Source organism: Pezoporus flaviventris, unplaced genomic scaffold (genome assembly GCF_033815535.1).
Source record: "Pezoporus flaviventris isolate CSIRO_AGI_PZ_B2104156 unplaced genomic scaffold, CSIRO_AGI_Pfla_v1 ptg000002l, whole genome shotgun sequence".
NCBI classification, from domain to species: domain Eukaryota; kingdom Metazoa; phylum Chordata; class Aves; order Psittaciformes; family Psittacidae; genus Pezoporus; species Pezoporus flaviventris.
Window position 1 is genome coordinate 43,643,257 of NW_026892550.1, and position 11,713 is coordinate 43,654,969.

General features: G+C 40.0%; 1 protein-coding gene across 5 annotated transcripts in view; it reads left to right on the forward strand.

Moving 5' to 3' along the window:
* FBXW7 (F-box and WD repeat domain containing 7) overlaps positions 1 to 11,713 on the forward strand; it is a 173,881-nt gene that overhangs the window by 153,316 nt on the left and 8,852 nt on the right. For all 5 annotated transcript variants that reach the window (XM_061476562.1, XM_061476554.1, XM_061476572.1 and 2 more), the window contains 5 exons: positions 231 to 365; positions 4,631 to 4,754; positions 6,616 to 6,752; positions 8,322 to 8,435; positions 11,528 to 11,709. In XM_061476562.1, the coding sequence (XP_061332546.1) occupies positions 231 to 365; positions 4,631 to 4,754; positions 6,616 to 6,752; positions 8,322 to 8,435; positions 11,528 to 11,709 (692 nt within the window). The remainder of the gene's footprint in view (positions 1 to 230; positions 366 to 4,630; positions 4,755 to 6,615; positions 6,753 to 8,321; positions 8,436 to 11,527; positions 11,710 to 11,713) is intronic.

Consider the following 11,713-nt stretch of genomic DNA (forward strand, 5'->3'; position numbering starts at 1 on the left):
GCTTATGAATCAATGTAGTAATTTTGAATATTCCGTGTTGATGAGCTTCTCATTTTTATGTAATTAACATGAGCATTTATCTTCCTGGCTTTTTATATGCTTGTCTATAGGTCGATGAGGACTTAAATAACTTAACTTGCCTTATTGGCAAAGCGACAGCACTTTCTGATATAAACCAAACTAGTGTGTTAAACTGACCTTACTGTTTCTTTCTTTCTTTTTCCTTGCAGAGCTGGAGTGGACCAGAGAAATTACTTGCTTTAGATGAACTCATTGATAGTTGTGAACCAACACAAGTAAAACACATGATGCAAGTGATAGAGCCCCAGTTTCAAAGAGACTTCATTTCCTTGCTCCCAAAAGAGGTGAGAAATATAGTTTCATGCTGGACAATGCAGTGCATCAGCTGCCACCTTTTAAAAACTTCCTTGCTAAATATCGTACTCAGATTTGCCAGTGTAGTGAGTAAACTGGTGTTACAGATCCACAGTTTGGTACACTGTCGTGACATGGTTACTGTAATTTCAGATGACCATACCTTTACCTCTTGATAGGCATTCAGATACCTGGAAATACCATCTAACCTGGAAATACCTTTGGAAATACCTCTGTATCTTAATTGGGCTGACAGAACTCAATCTGTTAGTGCATGCACACACAAACATTTCCTCTGGATGCAAGGCCTTTTGCACATTGTTCTGTAAGTGTGTTACTGTTTAATGCTTTAAGTGATGGGTGGGGGGTTGTTAATATTATCTTTAAACAGACTGAGCCCTGAAATCTCTACCAAAAACCTAAAAAGTAAACCCAGAAGAGCACTTCTCCCCAAGGATAAAGGCAAACCCTAATTAAGCAGATGTGTTACAGTAAATCCGTTGCTGCAAATCAGGTCATGTTGTATCAGGTTAAAGAGAAACTAAGATTTAGATTTCAGTGTGTGTGCTTTTCAGCCTGAGTCACTAAGTGATGTCCACAGAATAGTAATAGAACAGAAGGGTGGATATGAAAGATTGCAAACCCAGTTTGCTACAATTATTAGATGAATGTGTTTTAGTGAATTTTGACATGGTACTTCTGGGCTTTGATTAATTTTAGGGAATAGCAAATTGGTTTGTTATTTGGAGTGGGAGAAAGTCTATTTTCTTTTTCCAGATCTACTGCATGTTGGGTTTTCCATGTGGAAATTTTCATAAGGGCTGAAGTCTTTGTAACTGTTCAGTTGCTAACAGGTTATAAAGCAAGTTCTGGTACTAGTATTTGGTTACTGTGTTCAGCACAGTCTTATTACCAGAAGATTGTTCTGTATCTCTTGTTTCTTGACATTTTTTCTGGTATTTATCCTGTTTTTGAATGCTTAGATGCGTACGACCCTTCTTGCCTTTTATATACTGTCATATCTTCATGAGTCAGGGAGCATCACAGCCTTCCCTTGCTGGTTAGCATTTGTAAGGGTTGGAAGCAATTTATACAACAAGTATTAATTTAGGACACATGACTTGAGATTAGTATTTACAGAAGCACTTGATGTTGCAGCCTCCTTCATAAATGGGAAGGATGCTGGGGGAGGAGAAGAGTTCAGGAGGACCTCTGCATGGTTGCCATGTTTCTAGAGAAGCTGCCCAAAGCAGCCTTCGTTCAAAGGTGGAAGAACTTTTCCTTCATACTTTGAGAAGACAGAAGATGCTTTGCCACTTCGGCATCCCTGAAGGCCAGCCATTTAATACAGAATTAATAACTGTAACTCACAGCTCAGTTGTCTTTGCATGATTTAGTGGCAAAACTAATTCAAGAACAAGCAGTGATCTAGTTATGCTGTAACTGATGATCATGTATTTATTTCAGTTTTAGTAATTTCTTCACAGAAAAGATAAGTTATTTAGCTGTAAAACCTTCATTCTCATTTGTTTCTTGACTCCATTGTAAGCTGCTTGTGTTTAGTTCGTTTTGTTGTTTTTACTTGACACCAGAATATTGTCAGGTGCATAGCAGCTGCACGAAAGGCTGACCTCACCAGTGAGGCTGTCTTAAATGATCTTTGCCTCCTAAACCTCCATCACTGTCACCAAAACGAACTGAGTTAGAAAAAAAAACAACACTGAGGTAACTCCACCATCGCCTCTCCTTTTTGAAGCTCTTTCTTCACCCTTACCTCCTAAGTGATACTGCCCCAGTTGCAGATGCCAGCTGCAGCAGGGGGTGACGAACTGAGCTGTGGGGGCAAGAACAAGTTGTTGGGGTCAGTAATTTTGTAAACAGGCTTCCCTGTCAAAGCCAGCATCCTGGGAAACCACGCTCCCTTGAGTTGTCACTCTGCGTTAACATCAGTAGTTGTCTTCAGTGCTGTTGGACGCAGACCAGGACGAGAAGATGAATTGGACAGGAGGGCTTTCCTTCAAGAACGTTTTCAGCAATGCAAAGGCAGTAACTTAATAGCTGAATAACCAAGATGTTTGCTTTCCTCCTGAGGAAACATGCAATCTAAACAATTAATCTGAAATGAATATTCCTGCTTTCTTGCTGAGACTTTAGAAATAATTATTGAAATTACTTGTTTGTGAAACCAGGTCTAGAAACCAACAGATTAGGAGTTTAGCTGAAATCAGCCATTTTTGTTGGTGCTCTGTGTGTGCATGAAGGAAATGGCAAGAGACTGTTTATTATTAGGTATTATTAATGCTCCAGTGGAGAGTAGTCCTAAATACAGTGGAGTCAAAGGTCAGATCTTTGCTACCTGAAGTTTTCTTGGAACTAAGTCCACGAGCTGAGGCAAAGGGACATCATCTTCCATGCACCGCTAATCTTAAAGTCAGCTGCAGGCTGTCTTGACCCTTGATGACTATTTAGATAAATACAGTCTAAAATAAATGTTACCCATATGTAACTTGTTAAAGAACCAGTTGGCTCGCAGGTTTTAATTAACACCATCTTAGCAAGCGTCCACATCTGTATAGACAGGACATGTGATATGCAAACAAATTCTGCTGTCAGTTAAGGAACATGCAGCAGAAATGGGAAGGACTATCTGATGTGTGTTAGGAAACAGCACTTGTTAAATAATTATACATACCAGGAGTTAAGACAGAAAGTCTCAAAGGATGGGTACGGTTGTTGCTCTTGTAGCAGAGCCTTATACCCAATCCTAAATGCTGACTCCCAGAGTAGGGAAAGAAGATAGATTCCTCAGCTTTATGACCTGGGGTGTATATGGGACCTAATGCATAATTTAAGGCACAGGCCCCTCAGTCTGAAGTCCTGCATGCTCAACATGAGCTGCAGGTGATGACCTGCAAACAAGGTACGTGTGTGGTCAGAATGCAAACAGTTCTGGCATACTGCATTTTTATTTCGTGCTCAGTCACTGGCTGCTCTAGGTTACTGAAAGTAAATGTTTCTCACATAATAAGGTCAAAAATCTGCTGAGGTCAACAGCTTATCGTTATGGCTTCCTTACTGAATTTCAGTGTGTGCTGCTTTGAAGGGCAGAATCTATTTATATGCATCATAACTTGAGCTAAAAATTAAACACAAAATCCCAAACACAAAAAGATACGTCAAGCAGAAGCAAAACCTGTCAGTGAAATCAGATCATCCAGTTTTACATCCTGTTAGTTACTGACAAAGACCCCGCATGCAGGTAGTTCTCTGCATCCCTTTTTATCAATATTGGTATTTCTGCAGAGGTTTTAGCTATGGAAGGGACTTCCCTGATTGTACACTTTCATTCTTCATGACTGGGGACACACATTGTTGCTGTCAAGTAGAAAGGCTGTACTTGGTCGTCCTACCCTTAATTATAGTCTTCCTTCTATTTTGGATTGTGTTTTAGATGCCCCTGCCCTGTTTAAGACTTCAGTACACCTGGAGATGTTTGTGGAGATTTTGGGGGTTTATCATGGGCATTACATGGCTTACCTTCGTCAGTTCTCCCAATAGGCTTTAATCCTGTCACATGGAAAAGTTCATCTTTTGTTTGTCTTCTGGGGCTCGGTGGATCTCCCATATGTTTTTGGTAATGTAGTGAGCACAGTACTGAAGTGATGTTTCAGTCTTCCTGCATTCCAGTCCCCAAACCCCCGGTAACACTGCTCAGGGGCGCATTTGTGCTCAGGTCAGGAAATGAGGGGTAGGTAAGCTAGGTGCAGGTAGCAGTTACTTTTCCTGTAGTTAGGCTTTTACTGACTGGCGTTACTCATCAAACTGCACTTTCCTATTTGCTCACACGGTCAATGTTGTGTTTACTAGGTGAACTCTCAAAATAACTTTTGGTATACTTGTCAGCTAAAATAACATCATTATTTAAGTAATAATTCAATTCTGTTAATGGTTCAAAGTAATTTGGATTACATTAAAAAAAAAAAATAATAGTGATTTCAGGTGACATCTACATTCCTGCGAGTATAAGCATTATTTCCAGTGTGATCTGTATGGATCTAGTTACTTCAGATGATTGTTACACTTCCGTGTGCCCACCAGAATAAACTGTAGCTCTGTTACGGTTCTGAGACTATTCAATAATTTATCGTCTCAATTTTCTGTATTTCAGCCCCTGATGTGTGATCATACTTGGAGTTAGTTCACTTTTCCTTCCAAAAGCAGTGCAGAAAATACACTTTCTTCCTCTTTCTCACAGCTGGCACTGTATGTGCTGTCATTCCTGGAACCCAGGGACCTTCTGCAGGCAGCCCAGACATGTCGTTACTGGAGAATTCTGGCTGAAGATAATCTTCTCTGGAGAGAGAAATGCAAAGAGGAGGGTAAGGCTGAGCAAAAAGATGGATGTAGTGGTCAAAGTGTTGCTGTTGTAGAAACTGCAGTTCCTTTACATAATATTAAAGTTATATGAAGGAAATTGGTGTGATTTTAAATTTACTGCTACTGATGCTTTGAGCTACCTGGTACGTATCGCTGTCGAAAGTAGGAAGCAGAAATAATCCATGGGATACTAGAAGTGAAAGTAGAGTTCATTTTGAGCATCCTATTTATAAAGTATATTAGATGCATGTTTTTAAAATAGAATTATTTTTGCTTTTTAAGGCCTATTTTTATTTAAAATATAGCCAAAGCAAGTAAGAGCTGAGATGTAAAAATGCCAGGAGTACAGTCTTGCACTTTGTAAATAACATGGAGGACAAACTATTCTGGTGGTTGGGATGCTGGAATTTCATGTTATTTGTAGGAAAATGAACAGAGAAATGGCACATAGTGGGTGAAAAAGGTGTTAACCTGACGGCTAACAAGGGATGCACAGTCCACAAGCCTGCTCAGTATTGCCTGCTCATGCCAAATTAAGAAGGTAACAGTGGTTCAGCAGTAGTAGGAATGGGCAACAAAAGGCTCCCGGGACAGTAACCAGGTATTTGAGCACAAGAAGAACACAAGCTTTTATTTTTAAAGGAGAATTAATTACATGAACAAGGAGTCTGTTTTGGGGGCAGAGCACAGGCACAGGATTGCACAGCAGTATCCTTCTTGGACAAAGGCAAATTTAGGGACTGCACAGGCTGCATTGGAGTATGGGGAAAAGAATTTGTGAGAGGCCAGTGCAAAGGCTTTAAAGACCATGACAGTATGAATATACCTGGTTATTTGTAAAGGTATCTAAACCAATTAATTTTACTCTGCAATGGAAACCAGGTATCTAACCTCTTAAATGTCTAAAGATTATTCCTTAACACTTTTCAGTGAAAACACATTAGGAGGTCAGAGTGAGGAAAAAGGAGAAATTTTGAGAGGGGAACGAGCCTGCATTTGTGATCCTGCAAGTAATAATAAACATGGGCAGGCATGAGAGCCCAGGCCAACACCACAGTATTGTAGACTGGTTAGAGACTTAGTGAGGTGTTCAGTCATATGAAGGAACAGTTAATTCCAGGCTTGCAGATGGGGACACCAGAGAAGGGGCCAAAGGCAGAAGAGTGAAATCCACATACTGGCAGGAGACAAGGCTCTTGGTAGTAACGAGATGTGGTGGAGAGAGTTGCCCTGTGGTGGAGAAAAGAGAGAGATGGGTGAGAGAACTGTAAGAAAAAAATGTCTCTGTAATAGCAAGGCTGAAAGGAAGCAGTGCTGCCCATGTGTCAGTTCAGAAAGGACAGAGCTGGACTTAAATTCCAGCTAGGAGAGAACAGTGCCAAAAGCACACAGCCTTTCAAATCAAGAAAAGAATTAAAAGCTCACTAATACCAAGGCTCATGGTGACCTCAAAGGCAGTGAAGATGGGTGGCCACAGACAGAAAGGTTTACTTTCAGAAGGGTTCCAAAATGAGCATACGATGGTTATGGTATTTGTTGGACAACACCCAGTTGCAAAAGGCAATATCCTGCTACACTGCCTCAGAAAGGGAGATCCAGAACCATGCTGGTAGGTTGCCAGCAAGGAAGGATGAACTGGAGCATTTCCAGCCATGATTACAGTAATGATTTAGCTTAAACAAGAAGGAAAGGCATAGTATGAAGGGCTGAGGAGTAGGGTGGTGTTGCTGACTGCAAATACCAGCATGCAGGAGGTTGGTATGTCAGTGCAGTATGGACTGAAGCCTTGGGAGAGAGGGAAGTTGTTTTCTTTGGGGTGGCCTCATCTCTCCCTCTCTCCCCCTTTTTTAAAATTCATTTTAGGCATTGATGAACCATTACATATCAAGAGGAGGAAAGTAATAAAACCAGGCTTCATACACAGTCCATGGAAAAGCGCCTACATTAGACAGCACAGGATTGATACCAACTGGCGGCGAGGGGAACTTAAATCCCCTAAGGTGAGTTTCTGAGCTGTGTGCATGGTGCCACGAACAAAGTGGGATCAACTCGTGGGTTTGCTCTGGGGTTTTTTGTTTTGTTTCTTTTGGACAAGCCAGACTATCCATGCACAAAAAAACCCAACTTTGTATTTCAGCTTACCCTGGGTTTAAATTATTTTCTGGGCACCACATTAGCAAATCGAAATGGGACTCTTTCTTAATACAACAGAATTCTTTTACTGCTGTTTGAAAAATTCCTGTACCATGTAGTGAATTCCTATAAATACGCCAGTCTCCGAGACAGACAATCTCAGAAACTTGATTGGAAATACTTATATTTAAACATGCACACACATATATAATAGATACATAAATACATATGTATGTATGTATGTATGTATTTGTAGAGCTGGGCCATGTCGCAACATAAAAATACTTCACAGCTATTCTGTGATCGTTTTTTGCTTTATTTTTATACATACTCTAAATTGAGCAGCACAAGACAATAGCTTCATTCCATGTTAAAATTTTTAAGTGTTTAAGCAAACCTGGTATTGAAGAAGCATTGAGAACCACAAAGGAAACCCGCATTCCTCGCCTCTTAAGGTTTTAAATCAATTTGCCTGTTTTCTTGAGGACTGTATAACAGAAGAATAAAAATCAGAACAAAAAGATTCCCATGGAAAACCCATGGCTCTCGCCTGCTGCTTATTTGGCCATGACTTACGTACATCTCTGGCAACGGCTCTGTGTTTCTTGCCTTGATATGCCACATCCAGTTATGTTGGAATTACTGTGAAAATTACAGCTTCGGGCATTATCCAAATGCCCATTTCACTTCAATGAACATCTTGAAAAGTGTACAGAGAACTTAAATAAAAAATTCCTCATTCTATGTGCTCTGATAAGGGTTCTTTTTGCTGTATTGCAGTAAAATATCCTGTGAATTGCCATTTCTCCCAAATCAAGCAATGAAAATCACACCTCCCTAAAGCAACATTCCAATCCCCATTGCCAGCACTTTAAATTATCGCTTTTGTTTGTGTTTAATTGAGTTAACGGTTTTCTAGTTTTTGACTTAGTGCTGCCTGTCATTTAATAGATTACAATGCTTGGCTGGGAAGGAAAAAAATAGATATAGTCAGCCTTGACCACTGCAATACAAGTATGCAGCAAATACCACAACCCCATTCTTTTTGTTCCAAGATTGAAACAACTCTTCAAAGGTAAAAGTAACTCAGCTGAAAAATAAAGAGATGGAATAACTGCAGGGGAATTGAGCAATGTCCAGGTACTAATTCAGCCTACTTTTATTAGCGATTTTTCCTGGTTCTCTTAGGAGACTTGCAGTAATGGTGATGTGCTTGCTACACAATGCAGTATCACCCCATGAGAGAAGGAAAATACCTTCTTCGGTTGCAGCTGGTGGCAAATTAGACTTGACACGTGGGACCAAGGGGCCTTATTATTACTGAAGCAACTCTAGCCTTTTATAATTCATGAATGGGAAGAGCAGTTTGTTCCTCCTGCTCTTTCTAATCTCCTGTGTTAAGTTGTGACTGTATATTTCATGTTCTTTATCATCAGGTGCTCAAAGGCCATGATGACCACGTGATCACATGCCTTCAGTTCTGCGGGAACCGAATAGTGAGCGGTTCTGACGACAACACGCTGAAAGTGTGGTCAGCGGTCACAGGCAAGGTAAGCCGGTTATTTTGCTGAATTCCTCAGGAAATGAGCTACAGGTAGAGCACTGGTATGGCAAAACTCTGCTGCTCTGCCATCAGAGCGTGTTCCAAGGGTGGTCTTCAGCACTGTCTGGTGCAAGGATTGGAAAAAGCACCGGTAAACATTTGGGTCATCTTTTCCTACACGGAAACTAGTCTAGTTTGAAAAAAGTCACCTTGATGTGAAATTGCAATGCTGCTCATGTTACTGTTGGCATAGATCCTTGTTCTCCTGGCAATTCTGCTATTCTTGCCGAGTCGTTTGTGACATGGATTCTAAAGAATTCCGACAGATACGTTACTTCATCTCCCTTAAAGCTTAATTTAGCTTGCTTTTCCCCTTCCAGATCTCCCTTTCTCACTTGTCTTCCAGCATTCTTTCTGTTGTTTTCAAGTGACTGAAATGGTGTGTTCACCTTACTGGCTCTGATTTCAAACACAGAGTTTGTTTTTTTTCTTTCTAAGCTACTATATTGCTGAGCCACCAAAAAAAATAGTAACTTGCTTTAGGTTTAAATATTTCCTATTAAATTAGATCCAGCTCAGGCAGGAATTTAATAAGCTTCAATAATTTAATTTTGGCTCAGGGAAGCAAAACAATGTGTGCAATCAAAAAGACAGTACTGAACATTTCACTCGTGTTAGAACATCGCAGCCAGCTACTCAGCACACAGAATTTTTGGTTTAAGGTTACTGGCTGACTGTGCTCCAAAGATACAGAAAAGGCCTCTGGGAAAGAGTGCTTTTTTCTTTCTGGACTAGTATTGTATGTACTTAGCTTTGTTTTAATGCTATAGTTACGTGAACAACAGGAAAGCTGTTGAGGATATAACATGTTTAAGACGTAAAAGGTATCCACTTTATAATGTTGGAAGCTGAACGTGTTAAGCACTTGTCTTTGCATGCCTAGAAGATCCTTGATAGGACTGTAAATACTACTGTGGGGAAGAATAAAATTAAAAGCCATGGGCAGCCTCACCCTGCCTCTGCTGGCTTCTCTACAACAAACTTGTCTAATGAAGGAGCCCATATTGAAATTTACATTTTTTAATTGAAAAAGGCAGCTTAAACCCAACTGAAAAATACTTCTTTTGTACATACCACCCTCTCAAAAGCAAAACGTTCCTTTAAATATATCACACACTGATCATAGTAGCATGACTTCACAATTCCTGTTCAGTAAGTTTTTGAAAGTAATTACAAATCGTGGTGTGAGCATTTACCCTAAACTTTTAAGAGAGCCAGAGGTTGTATATGAAGGATGGAAGAATGCTGTATCAGCCCTCATGCTTACTGAGGCTGAAGAATTAATAAAATAAAAAACCCTAAAGGTTGGTTTGTGCAAATGAACATGACTAAATAATTCCCTTGACAGATGTAAAACCCAAAATAAGGATTCTGTGTTCTTGCTGAAGGATGATTTCTTAAAATATGAGCAAATCGGCTGAGATTTAAAAAAAATCCAGGAGCTGTAAAAGTGAATAACAGCTATGAACTGAGCAAGATGGATTTGATAGCAGTGAATTAAGCTAGAGCCAGGAATTGCAGAAGACTGGTAAAAAAATGTTAAGGAACAGGAAATCTATGTATAGCAAAAGAGTAAGGCATTTTCAAGGATGTTAGAACAGGATATTAACAACAGAAATTAGTATACTATCACTGGTGCAGAAAAATATTTTGGGAGAAGATTCATGTGATGGAAATACAGCATGCAATGATAATAGAACACTTCATTTCAGCACGAACTGACAAGGATGTTAAGCAGCAACTACCAGTTACAGTTTTGCATAGCACAGTTGATCCAGACAGTTTGAATTCCGTAATTTCTTTTTCTGAAGTTACTTGTGGGGCAAAATAGGTGTTTTTTCAGAAGGTGCAAGCACGAGGAGAAGATCCAAAGGATGGCAGAAAGCTGAAATATGTCAATAACTGAAAGACGGGGTATTTAGGATACATTATCTCAGATAAAAATATACTGGACTACGTCAAGAGGAGTCAACTAACAGTTAAAGGGAGGCCACAGCAATTAATACCACTTAGCATTAGATTACAGAAAAAGAGATCATCAAACTGTCTTGACCTCTTTTCTCATGCAGTTACAGGTTTGACTGATAAAAATCATAGTGCAGCAGTAGAGGGCTATGTGCACTGCAAGACTGTATCCCCATGACAGATTGAAGAAAATAGAACAATGCAAAAATCAGCATGGTACATACTTAAGTGGGTTAGAAAGTGAGTAATTATAGAGCTCATGTTGTTAATTTAAATGCAGAATCTTCATGGAGTATCTTTCTAGAGGGGTCTTGCAAGGATCTCTTCTTGTCTGTGCTAATTAGCACTTATTGCAGCCTGGTGCGAAAGCATATAGAGTCATTACTTGTGAGCAATACAGGCTGAGACATGGAGACAAGTCATTGCTCCAGAGTGACGGAGGTTTTCTAGAAGTAGGTGTGAGCAAACACTGTCTGTGCATGGTGAGAAATCATGTCATACATTTGGGATCAGAGAAGGTAGGCTGTGCTCAAGTCATGTGGGATTCTCTCCAGGCCAACGGTAAAGTCTGAAAAAGGTTTGAAACAGGACTTTGCGGTATTGATGCTGCAGCTAAGGGTTATAGAATGCCATGTTTCTCAGATAAACAGAAAAATACAGTAAGAGTATATGGTTTATGGATGGGTGGTAAAACTACAAGGTGAATGCTCTCTTCAGTTGTAACACTTACGCTTCAAAAAGCTATTAGAAAACCTGCAGTGACTCAGAAAAATGTCAGGAAAATGACTCAAGGCTGTAAAACATTCCCTGTGTTGAGAAATTTGGGAAGACAATTTAGTTTATCAAGGGGAAAATTATAGGGAAAATTCCTTCTAGTTGAAGTACTGACAACACAGAGAGAAATTTGATGAGTATTTATAAAAGGTAGGATTTTTTTTGTTCAATCACAAAGCAGTCTCCAGGGGTTCTTCTGGCTCTTGCTGTGAGAGACCGCTGTTACCTCCTAGATCGCTTTTTCTTAAGTTTCCATTCAACTCTGTCAAAAGGGTAACTAAGCAAAATACCTCTTTTCAGTGTTTGAGAACGCTGGTTGGGCACACAGGCGGAGTCTGGTCATCACAGATGAGGGACAATATCATCATCAGTGGATCTACAGACCGAACGCTGAAAGTCTGGAATGCTGAGACTGGAGAATGCATACACACCTTATACGGACACACCTCCACTGTGCGCTGCATGCATCTTCATGAGAAAAGGTGA